This window comes from Salvelinus namaycush, chromosome 12 (assembly GCF_016432855.1).
Source record: "Salvelinus namaycush isolate Seneca chromosome 12, SaNama_1.0, whole genome shotgun sequence".
Classification (NCBI taxonomy): domain Eukaryota; kingdom Metazoa; phylum Chordata; class Actinopteri; order Salmoniformes; family Salmonidae; genus Salvelinus; species Salvelinus namaycush.
The window spans coordinates 10,242,070-10,267,829 of NC_052318.1; the positions used below are offsets into that span (position 1 = coordinate 10,242,070).

The following is a 25,760-nucleotide window of genomic DNA, read 5'->3' on the forward strand; positions in this document are numbered from 1 at the left end:
CTAAAATGGATTAAATACATTTTTTAAGGCTGTAACGTAACAAGAATTAGGAAAAAGTCAAGAGGTCTGAGTACTTTCCCAATTCACTGTATTCCCTCCCCAGGAAAGGAAGAGCCAGTCATTGAAAAAAAACGAATTAATGACACAATGACAAACCATTTTGATGAGAGATTTTCCAGAGTTAGTGAGTTAAGCAAATGTCTCAGCCTCGCCCCAGGCAACATGTACATCTGCTTCACTGAGGGAAAATAGGCTGAATGTGTCACCAGTCATGATCTCCATCAGCCCCTAAACGGAGCGTGGCCCCTGGCTCACATGGCTAATGGAGCAGCACTAAGTTCAATGAGAAGGCCACTAGAGAGTCAAATGTGTGATTGATAACATTTTTGGCAAACCAAGTTAAGATTTATGGATAGTGTTGAAAAATGACGGCCTTGTATTTATTGTCTGGATGATGTCTCCCTCAAGTGGTTGGTTGGATGTAGTATTCCTAAACGCTGCCAGAAATAATACATTCTTCATCAAATAAATCATTAAATCTACATGACAGAAAGTCCTAAATCAAAGAAGCTTGACAATGAGCAAAAAAACTATTTTGCTTGACTTTCTTCATCATGGTGGACCTCTAAGAACCAACGTCTGACATGCCAGCTGGATCTAAAGCATTCCTATTAAATGCAGGACAGCATGCCACCTATGTCGTCCATCTCTGTACACACAAGACTAATATTACATTATTCATACGTGACATTTCACGCTCAGCGCCCTATCTGACGTTGCAATGAGCCTTTACAGAGTTACTTCAAGGGCAACAGCCAGCGTGAACGTGCGGTAGAGTGAACAGCTCTTACAAACTGCCGAGGTGAAAACAGCTCCTTCTAATGTTTCCAACCTCAGGGGACAGGTTGCTTTATAGACTGCCTGCCAATCACCAAGAACCGATAGAATAAACAGCATCCTGGAATGATCTTATCTGTCTACCAGACGCTTACAGAACAGCGGGAATTCTACTAATCCAAAGTATTACACACAGTTGACCCTCCCCCTTAACAATGTGATAATACTTTCCTGACTGTGGTTATTCCTGAGGAGATCTAGCAAACTGAAAGTACATAGGTTTCATCAAAAAGCGACCAAGCATGAATCCACATGCAAGCGCGAAATATGCAGCCTATCTCTGCTGCACTGTATCAGCACAATGGACAGCGCACCACACACTAAAGCGAGGCCGTTTTGGTAACTAATATATGCTACAAAATAGATAGGGTAATTCACATAGTACAAACAGCCTTTGTGAATGCAGCCGTACACACAGCTGCCTTACCAAAATAATGCAAACTAAATGCTGAAAGTAATAGCCTAGTGATTCATGCATGCTAACAAAAATACTGAATAGCAGTTTGGCTTAGAATACTGACACAACTGCTAATGCGAACGAATGAATGAGAACAGAACAAAATAGCAGATCGATACTAATAGGCCTAGTAAACAAAATATCAGATCGATAAAGGCATGGCAAAATATATATTATGGCAAATGACATTAACAGTTAACAAGCACAGTAAACAAAAAGTGAATGGAGACCCAAATAACCAAAACAGCCTACAATGAGATGCAGCCACACACAGCTGTCTTGACAAATAAATAGGCCTATAGACCCGCTTCAAACATGGAAAATCATGGCGCTCATGAGTTCAGCAACACGTTATATGGCACAATACACTTCTGTGGATCAAATTCCACCCACGTAATAAATTAAGCAATGTCAGCCTACCATAAACACGTTTCCAATACGTACAGTTCCATTTACAACCACGAAAATCAATAGGCTACCAAAATAGGCCTCTGTATTGCCCTTTGTAATGATCATTATAGGAAACAAAAACAGCCTATAGAGCCTCTGTATTGCCCTCTGTAATGATCATTATAGGAAACAAAAACAGCCTATAGAGCCTCTGTATTGCCCTCTGTAATGATCATTATAGGAAACAAAAACAGCCTATAGAGGCTCTGTATTGCCCTATGTAATGATCATTATAAGAAACAAAAACAGCCTATAGAGCCTCTGTATTGCCCTCTGGAATGATCATTATAGGAAACAAAAACAGCCTATAGAGCCTCTGTATTGCCCTCTGGAATGATCATTATAGGAAACAAAAACAGCCTATAGACTGCATTGGATCCTGGACAGTTTGAAGCATTGAGTGACTCAGTCTGTATACAGTTGAAGTCAGAAGTTTACATACGTCTTAGCCAAATACATGTAAACTCAGTTTTTCACAATTCCTGACATTTAATCCTAGTAAAAATTCCCTGGCTTAGGCCAGTTAGGATCACCACTTTATTTTAAGAATGTGAAATGTCAGAATAATAGTAGAGAAAATGATTTATTTCCACATTTCTTTCTTTCATCACATTCCCAGTGGATCAGAAGTTTACATACACTCAATTAGTACTTGGTAGAATTGCCTTTAAATTGCTTAACTTGGGTCAAACGGTTTGGGTAGCCTTCCACAAGCTTCCCACAATAAGTTGGGTGAATTTTGGCCCATTCCTCCTGACAGAGCTGGTGTAACTGAGTCAGGTTTGTAAGCCTCCTTGCTCGCACACGCTTTTTCAGTTCTGACCACAAATTTTCTATAGGCTTGAGGTCAGGGCTTTGTGATGGCCACTCCAATACCTTGACTTTGTTGTCCTTAAGCCATTTTGCCACAACTTTGGAAGTATGCTTGGGGTCATTGTCCATTTGGAAGACCCATTTGCGACCAAGCTTTAACTTCCCTGAATGACGTCTTGAGATGTTGCTTCAATATATCCACATAATTGTCCTTCCTCATGATGCCATCTAGTTTGTGAAGTGCACCAGTCCCTCCTGCAGCAAAGCACCCTCAAAACATGATGCTGCCACTCCTGTGCTTCACGGTTGAGATGGTGTTCTTCGGCTTGCAAGCCTCCCCCTTTTTCCTCCAAACAAAACAATGGTCATTATGGCCAAACAGTTCTATTTTTGTTTCATCAGACCAGAGGACATTTCTCCAAAAAGTACAATCTTTGTCTCCATGTGCAGTTGCAAACCGTAGTCTGGCTTTTTTATGGTGATTTTGGAGCAGTGGCTTCTTCCTTGCTGACTGGCCTTTCAGGTTATGTCGATATAGAACTTGTTTTACTGTGGATATACATACCTTTGTACCTGTTTCCTCCAGCATCTTCACAAGGTCCTTTGCTGTTGTTCTGGGATTGATTTGCACTTTTCGCACAAAGTACGTTCATCTCTAGGAGACAGAACACGTCTCCTTCCTGAGCGGTATGACGGCTGAGTGGTCCTATGGTGTTTATACTTGCGTACTATTGTTTGTACAGATGAACGTGGTACCTTCAGGCGTTTGGAAATTGCTCCCAAGGTTGAACCGGACTTTTGGAGGTCTCCAATTTTTTTTCTGAGGTCGGCTGATTTCTTTTGATTTTCCCTCATGATGTCAAGCAAAGAGGCACTGAGTTTGAAGGTAGGCCTTGAAATACATCCACAGGTACACCTCCAATTGACTCAAATTATGTCAATTAGCCTATCAGAAGCTTCTAAAGGTATGATATCATTTTCTGGAATTTTCCAAGCTGTTTAAAGTCACAGTCAACTTAGTGTATGTAAACTTCTGACCCACTGGAATTGTGATACAGTGAATTATAAGTGAAATAATCTGTATCGAAATAATTGTTGGAAAAATGACTTGTGTCATGCACAAAGTAGATGTCCTAACCGACTTGCCAAAACTATAGTTTATTAACAAGAAATTTGTGGAGTGGTTGAAAAACTAGTTTTAATGACTCCAACCTAAGTGTATGTAAACTTCCAACTTCAACTGTGACAGCCAATGTTAAAATAATACTTTAATTAAAGTCATATGGCCAAGGTATGTCTCCATGGCTTTGATGCAGACTGAAATACGGTCATTTATTGACATCTAGTGGTGGTGATACGCAACTGCAGGTAATTTAGGTCAATATTCTGCAGGATTCAGTGCTGTTAAATTTTTTCCGTGGTGCATGCAGTTCATTTAAGTCAACACAATGTAGTAACTGAAATTTTGTTTATGATGTTATTACAAATGTTATTATATTATAGGATATATTATCATATGTGTCATGTACAGTCTACAGAGCCAGGACCCTGATACAGTTCCGTCAGGGAGGAGTGTGGAAGGGGAGGAAGAGGTGAAAGACAGTGCCGGCAGTACCAATGCAGACGATGAGGATGGAGCAAATGAGAGAAGGTGCACAGAAAGAGACAGACAAAGTGGGGAAGTAGAAAAACAAGCTGATCAGTGACTTTGCTAGCAAGAAGGCTCGGCACTGGGCTCTTTGTGAGTAAGGCTGAGCAAGGGCCAGTGATAACTGTCAAATGGCATAGCTATGGATACTGGATCACTACACACATGATGCCCACAGGCTGAGAACAAGACAGAGAACAGACTGAGAACAAGATATATCTCAAAGTAATGCCTGGATTGCCATAAAATTTGTTGTGCACAATCAAGACCCCAAGTGGAAGAAACCTATTGATTTGGTGACCTCTTGACCTTTCCTCTAGAGCAGACATGGGCAAACTACGGCCCGCGGGCCACATACGGCCCGTTAGGCTTTTTAATCCGGCCCGCCGAACTTGTCCAAATTATAGTAAAAACCTCCTTTTTTTCCCCTTTCCCTGCAATGCCCACGTTATCCCAATAGATGGCGCACTCAAAACACATTGACCGTTGTTGGAGTGGCGCGTATTTCTCTTTATTTCACTTTAATTTTCACTTCGTTTCACGTCACCATTAAGCCCTTCTGTGAAAATGAGCGGACCAAAGAGAAGGAAAGTGGACAGCGAATGCCGAGTGTTTAATAAGGAGTGGACAACAAAATACTTCTTCACTGAAGTCCGATCAACGGCTGTATGTCTGATATGCCAAGAAGCTGTTGCGGTTTTCAAAGAGTACAATATCAGCCGTCACTTTGCCACGAAGCATGCAAACTATGCTAGCAAGCAGTCAACACAAGAACGGGCGGCTACTGCTCAGAGGTTGGCAGCTAATTTACAGAGTCAACAGAACTTTTTTCACCGACAAACTGCAATTCAAGAGTCAAGTACCAAGGCAAGTTATTTGCTGGCATTCAAATTAGCAAAGGCTAGCAAGCCTTTCTCCGAAGGCGAGTTTTTGAAAGAGTGCATGGTAGAGACAGCAGGTCTCTTGTGTCCGGAGAGCAAAGCCAAGTTTGAAAAAATCAGTTTAGCACGCAGGACAGTGACTCGCCGCGTGGAACTGATTGACGAAGATATAGTCAGCGAAATGCGAAGAAATACTGCAAATCACTGGACGATCTGCACAGAGAATTTTGCCGTCGGTTCTGTGATTTTGAAAAAATTGACAAGTCACTTCAACTGGTGTCCTGTCCCCTGTCACAAGACCCCGAATCAGCACCGCAGGAGCTGCAATTGGAACTGATCGATCTTCAGTCTGACTCCGTCTCAAAGGAGAAGTTCAAGTCTCTTAAACTGAATGACTTTTACGCTTCACTTAACGAGACCGCGTTTCCAAACCTCCGGAGGACGGCGCAGAAGATGCTGGTGTTGTTTGGCTCGACCTACGTGTGTGAGCAGACGTTTAGCGTCATGAAAATCAACAAAGCCCATCACAGATCCAAGTTAACTGACCAACACCTCAGATCTGTCCTGAGAATTGCCACAACAAAACTAACTCCAGACTTTGATGCACTGGCAAAAAAGGGAGACCAACAACACTGTTCCCACTGAAATGGTGAGTTTTTCTGCTGTGTTATGAAAAAATGCATATGAAAAGTTTGGAAGTGCGTCTTTTAATTAAGAGCAATGCGCATTTACGCACAGCAGCGGTACAGTAGCTTTATTAACACGCCGCACATCGCTCTTAATTTAAATTTAAATTTTCAGCTGCAGGTAGGATATTTAATACAGCCTATGTCTGTGTGCTTGGCAACGATACACGTGTACTGTTTGCGCGTGAAGGCGAGGGCGTCCGTGGCGAGTTTGTAGAGCGCGCGGTCAGGACAATCCATCCATGATTTTGCGGAGTTTAACACAAGTAGATATTATTGAGCTTGAGTATTTCGTTGTGTAATAATATGTTTTGAATGTTGAAAGTGATTCCATTTTTCAATAAATGTTGATTTCTTTAACTTTGCACCTTCGATAGAAACTTATTAAAAACAGACGCAATCTTGATAAATCACAGTGCGTATGTTATTTTAATCTATTTACATTTCCTCATCCCGGTATCTGCGAAATAGTATGTAAATGCCATATCTTGCATATTCCTTGAGACAAATTTATTAACTGATAAGGGCTATTTTTCACATTTGAAAGACAGTTAATAAATTGGGTTGTAGTGTTCTTACTGTGCTATGAGGTTTGCACACACTACATTTAATGCTTTAGTATATCCGGCCCAAACACTCCCTCCAAATGCTCCTGGCCCGGCCCCTCTGTCAAATTTTAGAACCCATTGTGGCCCGCGAGTCAAAAAGTTTGCCCACCCCTGCTCTAGAGCCACCATCAGGCATTTTCATTTCCATTTTGTTTTCCATTTCCACTTTTACAGCTGCTTATTTTCTAGTTGGTATGTATACTTAGTTAAATCTGCTGCTGATTTTATTATTTAGTTTGTTATATCATTCTATAGATGATAATGTTAATTTATTTTAATTGAAGAGGTTAATGTATATTTAAGTTATATTTATTTTAAGTTATTCATGTTAAGAGAATTTTCCATTAGAGAATTTTACCATTAAAATTACATTTAGACTGTAAAAGATGTCCTTTAGCACATTTCTTATTGAGGGTATCAGTCTTGCATCAAATAGTGAATTCCGCTGTGTGCAGAATGTTGCATGCATGTCTGCACAGTGTTATATTTTCACAGCTCACTGTCAGTAAATATCCTACGGTAAATATTGGACGACAAGAGAGTTGCAAGCCTGCAAAGGTAGAGTTATTTAAAGCTTTGAATGGCTCGATTGGGTTCTGGAGGTGTGTGGTTACAGCAGTTACGGTACGCAGGATTGGTGTGGCCTGTGGTGGTGGGGCACAATGTTATATATTTTCATGGGGCCTAAAATCCCTGGCAGCGCCCCTGATTATGGCAGCCCCCCAAACCTCTCTGATTCAGAGGGTTGGGTTAAATGGGGCGGCAGGGAGCCTAGTGTTTAAAGCGTTGGACTAGTAACCGAAAGGTTGCAAAATCGAATCCCCGAGCTGACAAGGTAAAAATCTGTTGTTCTGCCCCTGAACAAGGCAGTTAACCCACTGTTCCTAGGTCGTCATTGAAAATTATAATTTATTCTTAACTGACTTGCCTAGTTAAATAAAGGTAAAATAAAAAATATTAAAAAAATTAAAAAATGCGGAAGACACATTTCAGTTGAATGCATTCAGTTGTACAACTTTCCCCATCACCGCCTTCAGCAGCCCTGTATCCTCGAGTCTTGCTTGTGTTGTTAGATGTTGCGCATGCATTTGATGTTACAGAGGAACTTTACAATGCTGTCACAACTTTTAACAACCACTGACACAGTAGCCAGGTGTCCCCTTCTCATTTGGCTTTGTTTGAATACTTTGACTAAGCAAATTTCTGATATCCATCGTGGCAGCAGCAGATTAGATGGTCAAAGCTATCTAAATAGGCTAAGGCTAATAACACTAACACTTTTACAGCTAGCTAAGAAGCTAACTAAGCTCTGTAGTGGTGTGGCGTGAGGCAGAGTTGAGTGAAGCAACTTCAATGGTAAACTTGACCCCGGCCTTATAAATCAAAATCAACTATTACAGACGGAATCGTATCACGTAATTCACTTACCACAGACGAGAAGCGTTTTTTCCCCGCTTTTTATGGAAACCCAAGGAGTCATACCTAACCGCCCCAGTGGCTTTCCATAGCCCTCCTACACACACCGTGGTGAGCTCTATCAATTGTGCTGACACACGGCATGTGCTGACACAGCGCAGCGGAGATACAGATTTTGTGCCAACCTGTCATTCAATCATTTAAACTTTTTTTCTATCTTTATATAGGGACATAAAACTAAAAGTGAAGGGGCATAAGTTTCAGCTGAGGGGGCTAAGCCACCTTTTGCCCGCTAGTGGAGCCAGGCCCAAGGGTACATTGACTACATTGGTTGGTTGGAAAATGTTAGCCAATAGTGGCAATGGCTACATATACCAACCGAAAGTGTGGACTACACTGTCTTTGTCCATGGACTCCTTACAAGGCAACAAAAATGAAATTTTGTAATTTGGGTGAACTATCCATTTAATATTGTCCATAACCTTTATTATCGTCCGATTAATATAATTAACAGTGAAAATTACACAAGACAAATGGTAAATATAAATCATTCATCTATTTGCGCTAACTTCTTTTTCCTTCTTTGTTTCTTCCTAAGGTTATCTTGATGGATTGATACAGTAGGTAGCACAACAGCAAATGCATTGCTGTTACCTAGTATACTAAGGTGTGGTGGGGTGATGAAAACAGAACAAAAGCAGCCGGATACTAAACCTCACTGACATCAGAGATCAAACCCAACAATAGCTTGAAACTAAAAAGAAAGAACATATGTTTTGTACACTAAATACAGACAATGAAAACGTTATTATTCAGTATCCACGAGTAGTATGTTCTCCAACGCATGTGAAACAGTCTTTACACGCAACTAAATCATGTATTTGTTGTAACATATAGTATTAACGTCAATGCACCTTTCTTTTACAAAATAATGTCTAAAATGTAACAAAATTGTGTCTATTGATATCCTTCATTGAGGGCCATTGATTCATTGATATCCCTCATATCGTAAAGCACATTTTATTTGGGGAGTTAACCAAAGAGAACAAATACCACCAGAGAGAACTGTGCCACCAACTGTGGTTCGAGGTATAAACTTGTTTCAGTTTCATGGTTAAGAGTGATGTATGAGGTGTATGGGCCCTGGGGGAGGCATTGTAAATACTTACCAGCCTGTGAGTAAATTATTTTGGAGCCATCAGTCAGACCTGTTACCAACATAGAAGCTCTGACCTGACAAATGGGTAACCTTTCTGAGATCATAGTAGCTAGGCTTACATTTCTTTGATTACAGTCATGTGATGCTCTCAACACAAACACTTAATATTTTACTGTTTTTATCAGAGCGAAGGAGTAAAAGGAACATAAACAGTGTGAATGTGACTGAGACAATCTTGTCTATCTAATAAAATAATTGTTTATCAACAGAAAATAAATTGAGACGTTTTGCTGTGAGAAGGACCAGATTCAGATTTCACGTTCCAAGTTTACAATTATGCCAAATACAGTGTGTTGCTGGAAAATATACATTATCAGCTATTCTGTCTGTTGTGTTGGTACACTGTGTGAAAAGGCAGAACGATAGATCGATGGATCGATGGATATGTCCACTACCACTCAAAAGTTTGGGGTCACTTAGAAATGTCCTTGTTTTTGAAAAAAAAAGCACATTTTTGGTCCATTAAAATAACATAAAATTGATCAGAAATACAGTGTAGACATTATTAATGTTGTAAATGACTATTGTAGCTGGAAACGGCTGATTTGTTTAATGGAATATCTACATAGACGTACAGAGGCCCATTATCAGCAACCATCACTCCTGTGTTCCAATGGCACATTGTGTTAGCTAATCCAAGTTTATCATTTTAAAAGGTTAATTGATCATTAGAAAACACTCTTTCAATTATGTTAGCACAGCTGAAAACTGTTGTGCTAATTAAAGAAGCAATAAAACTGGCCTTCTTTTTTCAGACTACTTGAGTATCTGGAGCATCAGCATTTGTGGGTTTGATTACAGGCTCAAAATGGCCAGAAACAAAGGACTTTCTTCTGAAACTCGTCAGTCTATTCTTGTTCTGAGAAATGAAGGCTATACCATGTGAGACGTTGCCAAAAAACTGAAGATCTCGTACAACGTTGTGTGCTACTCCCTTCACAGAACAGTGCAAACTGGCCCTAACCAGAATAGAAAGAGGAGTGGGAGGCCCCGGTGCACAACTGAGCAAGAGGACAAGTACATTAGTGTCTAGTTTGAGAAACAGAAGCCTCACAAGTCTTCATCTGGCAGCTTTATTAAATAGTACCAGCAAAACACCGGTCTCAACGTCAACAGTGAAGAGGCGACTCCGGGAGGCTGGCCTTCTAGGCAGAGTTGCAAAGAAAAAGCCATATCTCAGACTGGCCAATAAAAATAAAATATTAAGATGGGCAAAAGAACACAGACACTGGACAGAGGAAGATTGGATGAAAGTGTTATTGACAGACGAATCTAAGTTTGAGGTGTTCGGATCACAAAGAAGAACATTCGTGAGACGCAGAAAAAATTAAAAGATGCTGGAGGAGTGCTTGACGCCATCTGTCAAGCATGGTGGAGGCAATGTGATGGTCTTGGGGTGCTTTGGTGGTGGTAAAGTGGTAGATTTGTACAGGGTAAAAAGGATATTGAAGGAGGAAGGCTATCACTCCATTTAGCAACACCATGCCATACCCTGTGGACGGTGCTTAATTGGAGCCAATTTCCTCCTACAACAGGACATTGACCCAAAGCACAGCTCCAAAATATGCAATAACTATTTAGGGAAGAAGCAGTCAGCTGGTATTCTGTCTATAATGGCGTGGCCAGCACAGTCACCGGATCTCAACCCTATTGAGATGTTGTGGGAGCAGCATGACCATATGGTATGTAAGAAGTGCCCGTCAAGCCAATCCAACTTGTGGGAGATGCTTCAGGAAGCATGGGGTTAAATCTCTTCAGATTACTTCAACAAATTGACAACTAGAATGCCAAAGGTCTGCAAGGCTGCAATTGCTGCAAATGGAGGATTCTTTGACGAAAGCAAAGTTTAAAAGACCCCATTACTATTTCAATTAAAAATCATTACTTATAACCTTGTCAACATCTTGACTATATTTCCTATTCATTTTGCAATTCATTTCATGTATGTTTTCATGGATAACAAGGACATTTCTAAGTGACCCCAAACATTTGAGCGGAAGTGTATATATTGTCTTATCATATTCAAGGCTGACCTCAACTACCGCAACTTATCAGTGTCAGTGGGTGTTTTGTGAGGATATCCAGAGATGAGCGTGGGAAGAAGACCTATTCACCGAAAGTACTGACTGTCATGTAAAGCCATGTTATCGATGGGAAATATGCATTGTCAGCATTTCTGCAAAAGTGCTATTAGGCCTACTTGTTTTGTGGTATCACTGATCTATGCCATGTCTGTAGATGGTCAAATTATTTCCATCCTATGCAGTAGCCGAACACTCAACATTTATATGCTTGCATCTAAGCCTAAGCAGTTGTTTTGTGTTGTATTCCTGTGAATCTAAATAATACAAAATGGTTGTAATTTCAGAATAGTGGTTGAGGGAGAACAACCAAAGCAGGTAAGCATAGCCTACTGCCCACTGTAGGCCCCTTTATAATGTAATGTCCCCATTTTCTGTACTCTCAAGAGTGCTGAAGGAAAACAACCTGCTTTAGGTTTCATTGTTTGAAAACAATGTTCAGAATAATAACTTGATTTCCTGCACATACAAAAAGTAGTTCAAATAATATTCTATTTGATACTTATTATTACAGTACATTTTGTAGGTCAATTTTCGGTGGAGGCTCGACCGTTTTATATAACGGATCTCGTATCTTTGACCCCGACATGACGAAAAGGTAGGCAGAGTCAGGGGCTGGATTTAGGTTATCTCTTATTGTGGTGGCTTTATGTATTTTTCCCGTGTTTATACCGTTTTTTTGTGTTTAATTGTCCGTATAAGACTGCATGGAATTAAGTATGAGCTATCCTGCAATATTTTACTGACAACATTCCATCTTGTTTGATTTAATAATTGTGCTATGGTAAACATGGAAGATTCAAACCTGAACATAAATACGCCTGTTGTCAAAGAATAACATACCTGCATTTTAAAAGGAAGAGGTAGGAAGACTGATTGATTGAAGAAATAGGTAGAAAGAGCTCAGCATGCAATAATTGGCTGTAGCTGCGACCAGCTGCTCACTATCCCACCCATATTGTGTGTTCTGTTTTGTGCATAACAAGCCAAAGTAGCTTTGCGCAGAACTTAGAGTAAATTACTTTAAAATTGTAAAAATGTGCAATGTTTTTGTACACCGCGCGCAAAAAAAGCAGAAAATGGCGTGCATTGTTTACAAAAATATAACGCGTATTTCTTGATTTCCTGTATTCAATCCATCAATGGAGCGCTTTATGAGCTTGTAGCTACACTGTTGACAAAACACTTCGGCCCTTATCCACAATCCATTCAGTGGGTATGTTCTGTTCAGAAATCAGGTGTTTAGAATTGTGTATTCACTCTATCCAAATTTGAAATTTCCAGCGTGGGACAAGTGACAAGATTAACCTTTTGCGAGGAAGAAAACAAATACTAGTGGTATTTTTGATTGGACACTGTAACCTAATACATTTCATACAGGGTTTTGTTTTGTTACAAAGTATCAATGACGTGGATTTTCAATGTAGCCTATGATTTTTTGAAATCTTCAATCGTGTTTAGCTACTCTGTGACGCATATCATAATCTCATTGTAAATGTCATGGCCTGTAACACTAAACTGTGTCCCTCAGGTGGTGGAGAAGCCTGGCCAGCACCAACGTCACGTTGAAGAACCCAGGAGCTTCAGAGAAGCAACGTTTTGATGGCTTTATTGGAGGGTGCACTGGTCAGGGTTAGGCGCAGCTGTAAAGTGCCAGTCTTTAAGATTAGAATCTACAAGGAGGATGAGGTGGGATTTTTTTTTATCTCTTGTAAATTTAACATCAAAACATAATTTAACATAGTGAACACAGAACGTGTATTCTTTCTTATAATCGATCAAAAAACAACACAATGTTTGTTTAATACAATACATTTATTGGCTTCCTTGTTGCTGTCTGTTGAAGCAGGTGATTGGGTCAGTCAAGGACCTTGTTGTGCAGAGCGGATGCAACTTTTCAATAGCTGAGATTCTTTGCATGGAGAGTTTTATACTAGATGAGCTGAACTGGGACCTGTACGACACGACACCAATCGACTTCCTTTGCATGGTAAGTAGCCGTTAAAACGTCCTCGCTGCTTTGACGGGCTCACACAGCAGTAGAAAAGCACAAGGGACACACACACTTCATCTCGTCAAAGATGTCCATTGTTAACTTCTCCCCCCCTTGGAGTATTGGTCCTATAAATTGTGCATTGATTTGACTTGTGCCCCCCTGTGATATGTCTCTGTCCACACTTGACACCATTGGAAAGCTGTCATCTAAAACATGGGGATTAAGTGCTCTGTAGATCATAGATTAGGCCAAGGCACTTATCTGACTGTAAAGTAGAACCCTGGTTGCTAACAAAGGGAGAGCCATTTGATATAGAATTTGTCTAACCCACTCCCAAGTACAATCTTAACAAAACGCAAAACCTAGATCAGTGGTATTCAAACTTTTTCAGTGAGAACCCCATTTTTTTCAGCCAGAATTTCTAGGGACCCCATTTTTTTTTCTCTAAGAATGACTTGCAAACCCACCCCATATCTAATGACACGACCTTAAAATCGGTATATTCCGATTTTTATATCAACCAATATCAACCAAATCAACCAATAATGCATTACATTTTCATCTCTTATCAAAATGAAAAGAAATCAATGAATATATTTACTAAATAAAATAGCATTTTTCTAATTATCTTTCTCTAAAACATTTGTATATTGTCCCATACAATAATCTGTACTCTTAGTTTTTTGATCAAAAAAAAATATATATCATCATTTTGGCAACCCCACTGCAGTTCCCCCTGCGGTCACGACCCAGACTTAAAATACCACTGGCCTAGATGAACTGGAATATTACCATGCCTTCAGGTATGCACATTTAGTGTAGTTAAATTCCATGCTGCATATTTGCAGATTTGGCACACTGGAGTTTGACTTCTTGGAAAGATCCATACTTTATACTACACACTACAAACTGGAAGTCAAATAAGCGTTAAATACTAATTGCACTACCAGACATATTTCATCCTTTAGTAATAGTTATCCATCTTAAATCTTTCTTTGTTTTAATGTAAGACGTCTCTGCAATGTTATCTTCACAAACCACAACCATTGGCAAAAACACTCTGGAGAATAATTCTGTCTGTGTGAATTAGTGTTTAGTGTTGTTTCAAACCAGGGCCAAAGGAAAAATGTACTCAAATTATAACAACATAACATTGCGCTGAATACTAAAATATTTCAGAGGTTGATGAACACCAGTTAGTTGTGTGTAGATTATAGTGTAATCCATAAGAACTATCCCATATTGTCCTAGCTCACAATAGGTCATATTATTACAAAATACAAAAAGTATTGTAGAATTTAAAAAAAGAAACATGATACATAAAAAAAATTCTAGTAAAATACAAATAAATGTCCTCTTAATACTTTTCAAATAAATACTTTCCAACAATAAGTATTTCACAATTACATTCCCCTGAAAATGTACCTTAAATTGAACTTAAATAAAGTGTATGCAACCAATAAAATTTGATTTGATGTAGTCATGTCTCCATTGTCTTTCAAACCACAATGGGTACTATCTATAGGGATGTTGGCACATACTTTCCACCGTAACACATTGGGGGGGGGGGGGGTACTAAGATTGCAATGTAATATGGGAATGGCTGGTAAAGGGAAGAAGTGGAAAATTGTCCATGATCGATATGAATTGGTGATGATTGAATGAATTAAACGGTGGGTGGATATGTAATAATTTTGGTCTCCATTTTTCTGTATGATTGCAGTACCATGCCCTGTTGATCTCTAGTCATCCCCACCATGGGTGCTGAGACTCAGAAGAGGCCTTGCTTCCAGGTGGCATTGTGGACCAGGCAGGTGCAGCACTGTATGGCCTGCCACCAGCTGTCGCATTTCAAAGGCTCCACACTGGCCTTGGCCATCATTACCTTGGATTTGGAGAGACTCACCCCAGACTGGTTCTCCGTCTTCACCGATCTGCTGACGAAAACACAGGTAAGACACACAACGCCTCTCTTTGCCGCTATCGCCACCCCTCACACTGTTCAAAACGCTTGAGACTGTTTGGTGTTGTGCTTTAGTGTTTGCTGTGTAATTATTTGACCAAGTTGGTGCTCATGTAAGTAAATATTAGGAAAGTATGTTAGAGGTAAAGTATTTATACAGTACCAGTTTGTCCAAACTTACTCATTCCAGTGTTTTTCTTTATTTTTACTATTTTCTACATTGTAGAATAATAGTGAAGACATCAATACTATGAAATAACACAGTAACCAAGAAAGTGTTAAACAAATCAAAATATATTTGAGATTCTTCAAAGTACCCACCCTTTGCCTTGATGACAGCTTTGCACACTCTTGGCATTCTCTCAAGCAGCTTCATGAGGTAGTCACCGGGAAGGCATTTCAGTTAACAGGTGTTCCTTATTAAAAGTTAATGTCTGGAATTTATTTCCTTCTTAATGCGTTTGAGTCAATCAGTTGTTGTGACAAGGTAGGGGTGGTATACAGAAGATAGCCATATTTGGTAAAAGACCAACTCCACATTATGTCAAGAACAGCTCAAATAAGCAAAGAGAAATGACAGTCCATCATTACTTTAAGACATGAAGGTCAGTCAATCATGTCAAGAACTTTGAAAGTTTCTTCGAGTGCAGTCGCAAAAACCATCAAGCGCTGTGATGAAACTGGCTCTCATGAGGACCGCCACAGGAAATGAAGACCCAGAGTTACCTCTGCTGCAGAGGATCAGTTCATTAGAGTTACCAGCCTCAGATTGCAGCCCAAATAAATGCTTGTTTCTTTTATTTGTTTAACACTTTCTTGGTTACTACATTATTCCATATGTGTTGTTTTGATGTCTTCACTATTATTCTACAATGTAGAAAATAGTAAAAATAAAGAAAAGCCCTTGAATGAGTAGCTGTGTCCAAACTTTTGACTGGTACTGTGTGTATATATATATTCAGTTCACAATAACACCTTTGTTCTCACTTTATCAATAAGACAGGTCTGTCTATGTTCCTGGTTGGTTCATAACATACTGTATGTCTATCAATTTATTTTATTATTTTTTACAGTTGAGTTTAAAACATGGAACCCACACACAATTGACTACATCTGTCATAATGTGTTTTCATTTGACAAAATCACTTGTGATGTTTGTTTTTCTGCGCCAGATTCAGAGCATCCACTGCAAGGAGATGGTTGACAAATAATACAGTACCTCACCAGCCTGGAGTTCTCCCTGCCAGCCAAAGCAGTGTACATATTTTAATATGACCAAGCAGCACCAGGATGATGAGGGGGCCTGCAGGGAGACTGGGACTCAGGCAGACCGGGAGACAAGTTCTACGATGTTTTAGGTGCCTATACAATGAAGTGTTGGCTCTGGAGGTCAGCGGGGACAACAATACTGAAGTCCCCCACCCCCAATGTTCCCCCTCCCAATCCAGTAAATAAATGTTCGCCCTCCCAATCCAATTAGACATGTACAAAGCACAGCTTTCATCCCATCATAATGCAACTTGTGATTTGAAAAGGCAGCAGCTTAAAGCAAATTACATGGAGTTATGCCAACAAAAGCCTTCGGATTAAATTGACATTTGCTCATAAAGGCCTAACAGATTATAATTTTCAAATGAAGTGGTTAAAAGAAAGTATGACAGGGTCATCAGGTAGCTGTAACTGTCTGGATGGCACAGCACGAACCTCACCCAGCAGCTGAAGGCTAACCCACTGCAGAGGTCAGCATGTGGTGGGGTAGAGCACAGAGTAACATCCTCTTTCAACCATTGGTCAGGGCCCATTTCCCAAAAGGTCAAGGTTAAAACCAGAGGGCTAATCCTTACTGCATGGATACCATGAGCTCTCCATTTCTATTGGCCTAAACTTACCTAATGAACAACTTCTCAAAGGGGGTATTGAGCAGGTGTGCAAAAACAACAGCTGGCGTCTCTCTCGAACTACACACTAGTTCTCTTAACAATCAAATAAATCATGGGATAGGGACACATCCAAGGCGAGGGCTTGCATTCATTTCCAATAAAAAGTGAGTACATCTTTCTTCTAGTCTTTCGATGTAAACATTTCTACTGTAAGTCGTGGCCTCTATTAGACGCTGCATTGCATATGGGTAGTGTAAACTGACTACTCACGTCAATGGCTTATGGTACATCACAAACATACAGCATTATGTGCTTTATCATATACATTTTAATAAAGCCAAGTAAGCTCAAAATATTCACATACATGTTTCTGGATGAATATAAAACAGCACCAGTATTTATTGTATATTTTATAGGACTAGTTTACTCGATGGTACCTACATTTACGTGTTTGCAAAAATATAAATATACAGGTATTGTACTTATATCAGTTTTGTTATTACTATTCATGACTAAGGTCTGGCCTAGTTTGGCGCAGAATTCAGACCCCACTCTATAAGGTGTAAGCCCACTGTCTAACGTCAGATAGCAGAACACTGGTGTATGGCCACTGTCTAACGTCAGATAGCGGAACACTGGTGTATGGCCACTGTCTAACGTCAGATAGCGGAACACTGGTGTACGGCCACTGTCTAACGTCAGATAGCAGAACACTGGTGTATGGCCACTGTCTAACGTCAGATAGCGGAACACTGGTGTACGGCCACTGTCTAACGTCAGATAGCGGAACACTGGTGTATGCCCACTGTCTAACGTCAGATAGCGGAACACTGGTGTAAGCCCACTGTCTAACGTCAGATAGCAGAACACTGGTGTACGGCCACTGTCTAACGTCAGATAGCGGAACACTGGTGTAAGCCCACTGTCTAACGTCAGATAGCAGAACACTGGTGTATGGCCACTGTCTAACGTCAGATAGCGGAACACTGGTGTATGGCCACTGTCTAACGTCAGATAGCGGAACACTGGTGTACGGCCACTGTCTAACGTCAGATAGCGGAACACTGGTGTACGGCCACTGTCTAACGTCAGATAGCGGAACACTGGTGTACGGCCACTGTCTAACGTCAGATAGCGGAACACTGGTGTACGGCCACTGTCTAACGTCAGATAGCGGAACACTGGTGTACGGCCACTGTCTAACGTCAGATAGCGGAACACTGGTGTACGGCCACTGTCTAACGTCAGATAGCGGAACACTGGTGTACGGCCACTGTCTAACGTCAGATAGCGGAACACTGGTGTACGGCCACTGTCTAACGTCAGATAGCGGAACACTGGTGTATGGCCACTGTCTAACGTCAGATAGCGTAAAAAAACGAACAAAATGTATTAAAAAAAAAGACAAATCATAACATGAATGATCCTAGAAGGGAATGGCCACTCAGCGAGTCAGCTCTCTCTCGCTCAATCTCTTCATATCCTGTCCCATCAGCATCTTTGGTCCATGTGCACAATGTCATGAAGGAATGTATAAAAAAAATAAAAAAACGTTGACGTCGCTATGATGATGGAAGACAAATCCATGGTTGGCTTGGGCCCATATATTAACTGAAAGAAAATGACAAAGGAAATGACAAACAATGACAAAATAAAGTGAACGAAAACACTGCAGTGAAAATGCATACCACATTCACATTCTTTCAGCAAAATGTCTGACTTCATGAAGGTAAAGTATAATGAAAGAATAGAGAAAATAAGTGGATTGTCCCTCAGAGGATCATAACTTCAAGACAGCAGAATAAATGAAAGAGTGGCAATTCTCAGAGCTGTCAAGGGAGAGAGCCCTTCAAACCCATTGTGAAGAAAAACACTTTTTATAGCACTGTAAATGTAAAGTTCTAACATGAAAATGGGGTTTCTCAACTAAACATTCCTTTGGCCTACAATAATGTAGTTTAAAAAATCCAAGCACTACCTCTGGAACTACAGAATCTGTCAGACTCACCCCAATGCACATACACTACATACACACATACACTAACTGCCCATGCACATACACTACATGGCCCAAAGTATGCAGACACCTGCTCGTCGAACATCTCATTCCAAAATCTTTGGCATTAATATGGAGTTGGTCTGCCATTTGCTGCTATCACAGCCTCCACTGTTCTGGGAAGGTTTTCCCCTAGATGTGGGAATATGCTTCCATTCAGCCACAAGAGCATTAGTGAGGTCGGGCACTGATGTTGGGCGATTAGTCCTGGCTCACAGTCGGCGTTCCAATTCATCCCAAAGGTGTTCGATGGGGTTGAGGTCAGGGCTCTGTGCAGGCCAGCCAAGTTCTTCTACACCAATCTCGACAAACCACTTCTGTATGGACCTCGCTTCGTGCACTGGGGCATTGTGATGCTGAAACAGGAAAAGGCCTTCCCCAAACAGAATCATCTAGAATGTCATTGTATGCTGAAGGGTAAAGATTTCCCTTTACTGGAACTAAGGGGGCCTAGCCCGAACCATGACCAACAGCCCCAGACCATTATTCCCCCTCCACCAAACGGTACAGTTGGCACTATGCATTGGGGCAGGTAGCGTGATTCATCACTCCAGAGAACACGTTTCCACTGCTCTAGAGTCCAATTGCGGTGAGCTTTACGCCACTCCAGCCAACGTTTGACATTGCGCATTGTGAGCGGCTGCTCACAAAGCTCCCAACAAACATTTCTTGTGCTGATGTTGCTTCCAGCGGCAGTTTGGAACTCGGTAGTCAGTGTTGCAACCGAGAACAGCGGTCCTGTTGTGTGGCCTATCACTTCACGGCTGAGCCGCTGTTCCTCCTAGAAGTTTCCACTTCACAATAACAGCCCTTACAAATGACCGGTGCGTCTCGAGCAGGCCAGAAATGTGACAAACTGACTTGTTGGAAAGGTGGCATCTTATGACAGTGCCAAGTTGAAAGTCACTGAGCTCTTCAGTACGGGCCATTCTACTGCCAATGTTTAGCTATGGAGATTGCATGGCTTTGTGCTAGATTTTATACACCTGTCAGCAACTGGTGTGGCTGACATAGCCGAATCCATTAATTTGAAAGGAAGTCCACATACTTGTAAATATAGTGTACATAAAACACTGTGGCCAGTTTATTAGGTACACCACATTGTATTATCCACTACTAGATGTTGCCTGTTGAAGCTAAAACATTTATGTGACTGCCTCACAGAGAACCTGCCTCTCCCAACCAGGAGCTGCAAAGTCGAGGTATTTTCCACATCTGCTCATATTCACATAACTCTATTTCAGTATACAACAAACACTGCATCCTGGTATGGAACTCAGGGGGAGCAGAGAAGAATACTACATATAATCCGGACATGGACTCAGCCAGCTCTTTACAGCTTCTGCTTCTCACATAGTTTAAGTCAATCCACTACTCCCTGCGATCTCAATTCACGCCTCTTGGGGAAAAAGGATGTGAAAGCTAAACTAACGTAAGAGAGGTTGAGGTTTGGGAGGAATAGAGGGAGGGAGATGAAAAGAGATGAATGGAAAGCACTTACTTTTTTTTGTCCTTGTCCTTCTTGAGTGGCTGGGCTAAGGACAATGTCTCAGCTGCCACCTTCCTGCGGTTGAAGGCATTCATTTCCTCCTCCAGGTCTCGCCTCTTCTCCTCCACCTTCCTCTTCTCCTCCTGGTGCATGTGCTTCAGCTGCTCAAACTTGTTGTGTAACTGATAGCGGCAGAAAGAGATGCTATCAGGCCAAGAGCTAAAACCTAATCCACAATCCAATCACATATTGAAAGTTCTGCACAGGTATGAACATGCACTGTTACATTTGACTGTATGTACAGTGCCTTCAGAAAGTATTCACACTCCTTGACTTTTTCCACATTTTCCTGTGTTACAAAGTGTGATTAAAATGGATTTAATTGACTTTTTTTAATCAACGATCTACACAAAATACTCATGTCAAAGTGGCAGAAAAATTTACTTTATTTTTTATTGACAGAAAATAAAACTCATATCTTGATTAGATAAATGTTCAACCTCCTGAGTCAAGACATGTTAGAATCACATTTGGCTGCAATTACAGCTGTACGTCTTTAAGAGCTTTGCACCACTGGATTGTACAATATTTGCCCATTATTCTTTAAAAAATTATTCATGCTCTGTCAAGTTGGTTGTTGATCATTGCTAGAAAACCATTTTCAAGTCTTGCCATAGATTTAAGACGATTTAAGTCAAAACTAACTAGGCCAATCAGGAACATTCAATGTCATCTTGGTAAGCAACTCTACTGTATATTTGGCCTTGTGTTTTAGGTTATTGTCCTGCTGAAATGTGAATTTGTCTCCCAGTGTCTGTTGGAAAGCAGACTGAACCAGGTTTTCCTTTAGGATTTTGCCTGTGATTAGCCCTTTTCCGTTTATTTTAATCCTTAAAAAAAACTCCCTTGTCCTTTTTTTTTTCACCTTTATTTAACTAGGCAATTCAGTCAAGAACAGATTCTTATTTACAATGATGACCTACCCCAGCCAAACCCTAACCTGGACAACACTGGGCCAATTGTCCACCGCATCATGGGACTCCCAATCACAGCCGGTTCTGGAATAAAACCAGGAATCACTGAGATGCAGTGCCTTAGACCGCTGCACCACTCGGGACCCCACAAACATAACGCTTTTTATTCAGGACAAAAAGTTCATTTATTTTGCCACATTTTTTTGCAGTATTACTTTAGTGCCTTATTGCAAACAGGATACATGTTTTTGAATATGTGTGTTCTGTACAGGCTTCCTTCAATGCTGTTGATCCATCCTCAGTTCTCTCCTATCACAGCCATTAAACTCTAACTGTTTTAAAGTCACCATTGGCTTCATGGTGAAATCCCTGAACGTTTCCTTCCACTCTGGAAACTGAGTTAGGAAGGATGCCTGAATCTTTGTAGTGACCGGGTGTATTTATACACCATCCAAAGTGTAATTGACAACTTCACCATGCACAGAAGGATAGTCAATGTCTGTTATTTTATTTTTGACCCTTCTACCAATTGGTGACCTTCATTGCGAACCACTCACTACGTGACCTTACCTTACATATGTGTGGGGTACAGAGATGAGGTAGTCATTCAAAATGAATTTTTTTATTATTATATATATTTTTTAAATGTACTCTTTATTTAACTAGGAAAGTCAGTTTTAAGAACAAATTTCGATTTACAATGACAGCCCTCCCCTTGTTCAGGGGCAGAGCGACAGAATTTTACCTTGTCATCTCGGGGATTTGATCCAGCAACCTTTCGGTTACTGGCCCAATGCTCTAACCACTAGGCTACCTGCCGCCGCTAATAGTGAGTCCATGCAACTTATGTGACTTGTTAAGCACATTTTTACTCCTGAACTTATTTAGGCCTTGCCAAAACAAAAGGGTTGAATACTTATTGACCCAAGACATTTCAGCATTAATTTATAAACATTTCTAAAAACACAACTCCACTTTGACGTTATAGGGTATTGTGTGTAGATCAGTGACACCAAATCTCAATATAATAAACTTCAAATTCGGGCTGTAGCACAACAAAATGTGGAAAAAGTCAAGAGGTGTAAAATACTTTCTGAAGGCAGTGTATGTTTCAATGTCAAGCTCACCTTATCTACATGTAACTGACAAAATAAAGGAAACACCAACATAAAGCGTCTTAAGAGGGCATTGGGCCACCACAAGTCAGAACAGCTTCAATGTATCTTACCATACATTCTACAAGTGTCTGGAACTCTATTGGAGGGATTCTTACACAAGAAATTCCATAATTTTGTGTTTTTGTTGATGGTGGTCTCAGCTGCCGCTGTCTCAGGCGCCCCTCCAGTATCTCCCATAAGTGTTCAATTGGTTTGAGATCTGGTGACTGAGATGTCCATGGCATATGGTTTACATCGTTTTCATGCTCATCGTGACCACTTGTGCCCTGTGGATGAGGGCATAGCCATGATGGCCAAAATAATGGCCTGCCCAGCATTTTTATACATGACCCTAAGCATGATGGTATGTTAATTACTTAACTCAGGAACCGCACCTGCTTTCAATATACTTTGTATCCCTCATTTACTGCCAAAATAATGTTCCCATTATTTTGGCAGTTACCTGTATGCACACCACTGACATATTTACAGTATATGGAACTGAATCCTCAATAAGGCAGCAAACCCATTTACTGAAATACTTCACCCCCCACAATCCCCCATTCCCAGCCAGCAGCCACACCCTCACCTCTCTCTCCTTCTCTTTCAGCTCTGCCTCAGTCTCCTTCACTTTGTTGACAAACATCTGTCGCATCTCCTCCTCTTTCTTCTGCAGGTCTCCCATGAACTCTTTCCTCTTGGCCTCATAGGTCTCCTGGAGACTGTGGACAGGGCAGAGAGAGAAAGAGAAATGGATTACTACATCTGAGCCTAACTACAGTACACCTCTGACTAACACAGGGTTTAAATCACTCACAGAAAGAGCATCTTTACATGCTGAACTCTGAGATTAATTGGTCCGCTTCCCCAGTAACATATGACTAGCTTAATTGTTAATTTCACAGAAAAACTGAAATGGTCCACCCACACAAACAGTGGGATGGAGAAAGCGCAACAGCGCTTTCTCCGCAACAGGTCTACAGGTCGCAACAGGTCTACACAATGCATCACCGGGGGCAAACTACCTGCCCTCCATGACACCTACAGCACCTGATGCCACAGGAAGGCCAAAAAGATAATCGACAACAACCACCTGAGCCACTGCCTGTTCACACTGTTACCATCCAGAAGGCAAGGTCAGTACAGGTGCATCAAAGCTGGGACAGAGATAGAAGCTGTTTTTCAATTTCAAGGCCATCAGACTGCTAAACATTAATCACTATCACAGAGAGGCTGCTGCCTACATTGAGACCCAATCACTGGACACTTTAATAAATGGATCACTAGTCACTTTAAACAATGCCACTTTAATAATGTTTACACATCTTACATTACTCATATCACATGTATATACTGTATTTTATACCATCTATTGCACCTTGCCTATGCCGCTCAGACATCGCTCATCCATATACTTATATGTACATATTCTCATTTACCCCTTTAGATTTGTGTGTATTAGGTAGTTGTTGGTGAATTGTTAGATATTACTGCACTGTCGGAACTAGAAACACACGCATTTCGCTACACTCGCATTAACATCTTCTAACCATGTGTATGTGACCAATAACATTTGATTTGATTTTTGTTTTTGTGTTCTGTTCTCAGCCTTGCTGCCTCACCTGAATGGCTGACAGTCGGGGTCTGTATCTGTGAATCCCATCTCCTCCAGTTTGCAGCGGCGGTAGAGCTCGTAGTGTCTGGCGTGAGTCTGCTCTCTCAGATCTTCCATGTTCACCCTGATCAGCATCTCACGCAGCTTCACAAAGTCACAGTGGCTCTCGTTCTCCACTGAACGGGACAGCACAGAGACAATACAATGTCAATGAGCCTATTTTACTAATATCTTTCGGGGGACGCATGGCTCTTGACCTTCACCTTTCCCGAATCTGTACGGGAGTTGCAGCGATAAGACAAGACTAACTACCAATTAGATACAACGAAATTGGGGAGAGAAAAAAAGGGAGACAAATATGTATTTGTTTTTATTAATGTCTCGCAGGCCGGACTGAAGTGCCCGGTGGGCCATAATCCCCCCCCCCCCCCTTGGGCTAGAGGGTAGTGTACATTAATTATTACACTTCTGGACGTTTATGTTCCACTAACTCTGAGAAAAAGCTCTCTCATGCATCTCATCGTGTGGACTGGAACAGGAAGCATTTCCTGCTTTCTGACTGACATGAGTGGGGAAGAATTTGCCCTGGAGAAGACCAGATGGAGCACATGGGCTACAGTGGTATACTGTAGGATATAGTGGAACTAAATATCAACCCCAGCTGTGAGCGCTGTGCTGAATGTAAGGATGCTGTTAAAAATAGTGCCAATTAGAGAGGCATTTCGCACAGAACATGTTTACATTCCACATGATAGCCACTACACCGTGAGGGAGAAATGACACACAAACAAATGACCTCCACTTTGAAGAATTTGAGGAGGAAAAATGGTTGATGACATCTGGTAAACTCTCCCCGCTGAGATCTGAGGTGATGACCCCTGCCCAAAGCCCCCAGAAACCCTTAGCCGCCAGGGCAGGGGATTCACACATTACACCCACTGTACAGAAATAGCTGGGAGGGAAGAAATACCAGCGGTCTGCTATCTGTCATAGTCGTCTGGGCGTCACAAAAAACAGCAGTGAGATTAGTAAAAGCCCTCAAAAGTCCTTTTTGTTTTTGTAAAGACTTTTCTCTGTTTCTGGGTTATAATAACCCACAAATGACTTAGGAAAACTGTTTTGATTGTTTTCCTATGGGGTAGGGGGTTCGGACTAAAACTGACTTTATCTTAGCGATGCAGATTCAATCAAGTAAACACAACATAACATGATTTCGACACCCACCATCTCATATACAATTAGCATTCATGAAACATTATTTTGTTCAAATATTATTTGATAATTTAAGTTAATTGATTGCTCCTGAATTGGCCATTTGAATTTATAGGATTCAGATAATATTCACTAAATATAGTACCAACATCCAAATTGGGGGGGGGGGGGGGGGGGGGCATAAGCCACCCACGGACCAGACCCTCCACAACCAATCCCACACCAACAACCAGTATACAGTATCAGTTCTCCATGTTTGACA

At 41.0% G+C, this 25,760-nt stretch overlaps 1 protein-coding gene and 1 long non-coding RNA gene across 4 annotated transcripts in view; one reads left to right on the forward strand and one right to left on the reverse strand.

Moving 5' to 3' along the window:
• Positions 1 to 4,808: 4,808 nt before the first annotated feature.
• On the forward strand, positions 4,809 to 13,295 carry LOC120056879. Its single transcript, XR_005477849.1, has 3 exons — positions 4,809 to 5,795; positions 12,688 to 12,845; positions 13,006 to 13,295. It is a non-coding gene; the product is annotated as an uncharacterized LOC120056879 (long non-coding RNA).
• The window catches only part of LOC120056878 (septin-8-A), a 42,964-nt gene continuing 30,183 nt past the window's right edge, over positions 12,980 to 25,760 (reverse strand). Inside the window, exons 7-10 of one of the 3 annotated variants that reach the window (XM_039005135.1) lie at positions 24,294 to 24,462; positions 23,261 to 23,393; positions 20,553 to 20,722; positions 12,980 to 15,086 (exon numbers count right to left, since the gene is read on the reverse strand). In XM_039005135.1, coding sequence (XP_038861063.1) covers positions 14,924 to 15,086; positions 20,553 to 20,722; positions 23,261 to 23,393; positions 24,294 to 24,462 — 635 coding nt within the window. In that variant the 3' untranslated portion in view covers positions 12,980 to 14,923. Of the gene's footprint in view, positions 15,087 to 17,305; positions 18,607 to 20,548; positions 20,723 to 23,260; positions 23,394 to 24,293; positions 24,463 to 25,760 lie in introns of those variants that run through there. The other 2 variants (XM_039005137.1, XM_039005136.1) reach the window with 2 other exon arrangements.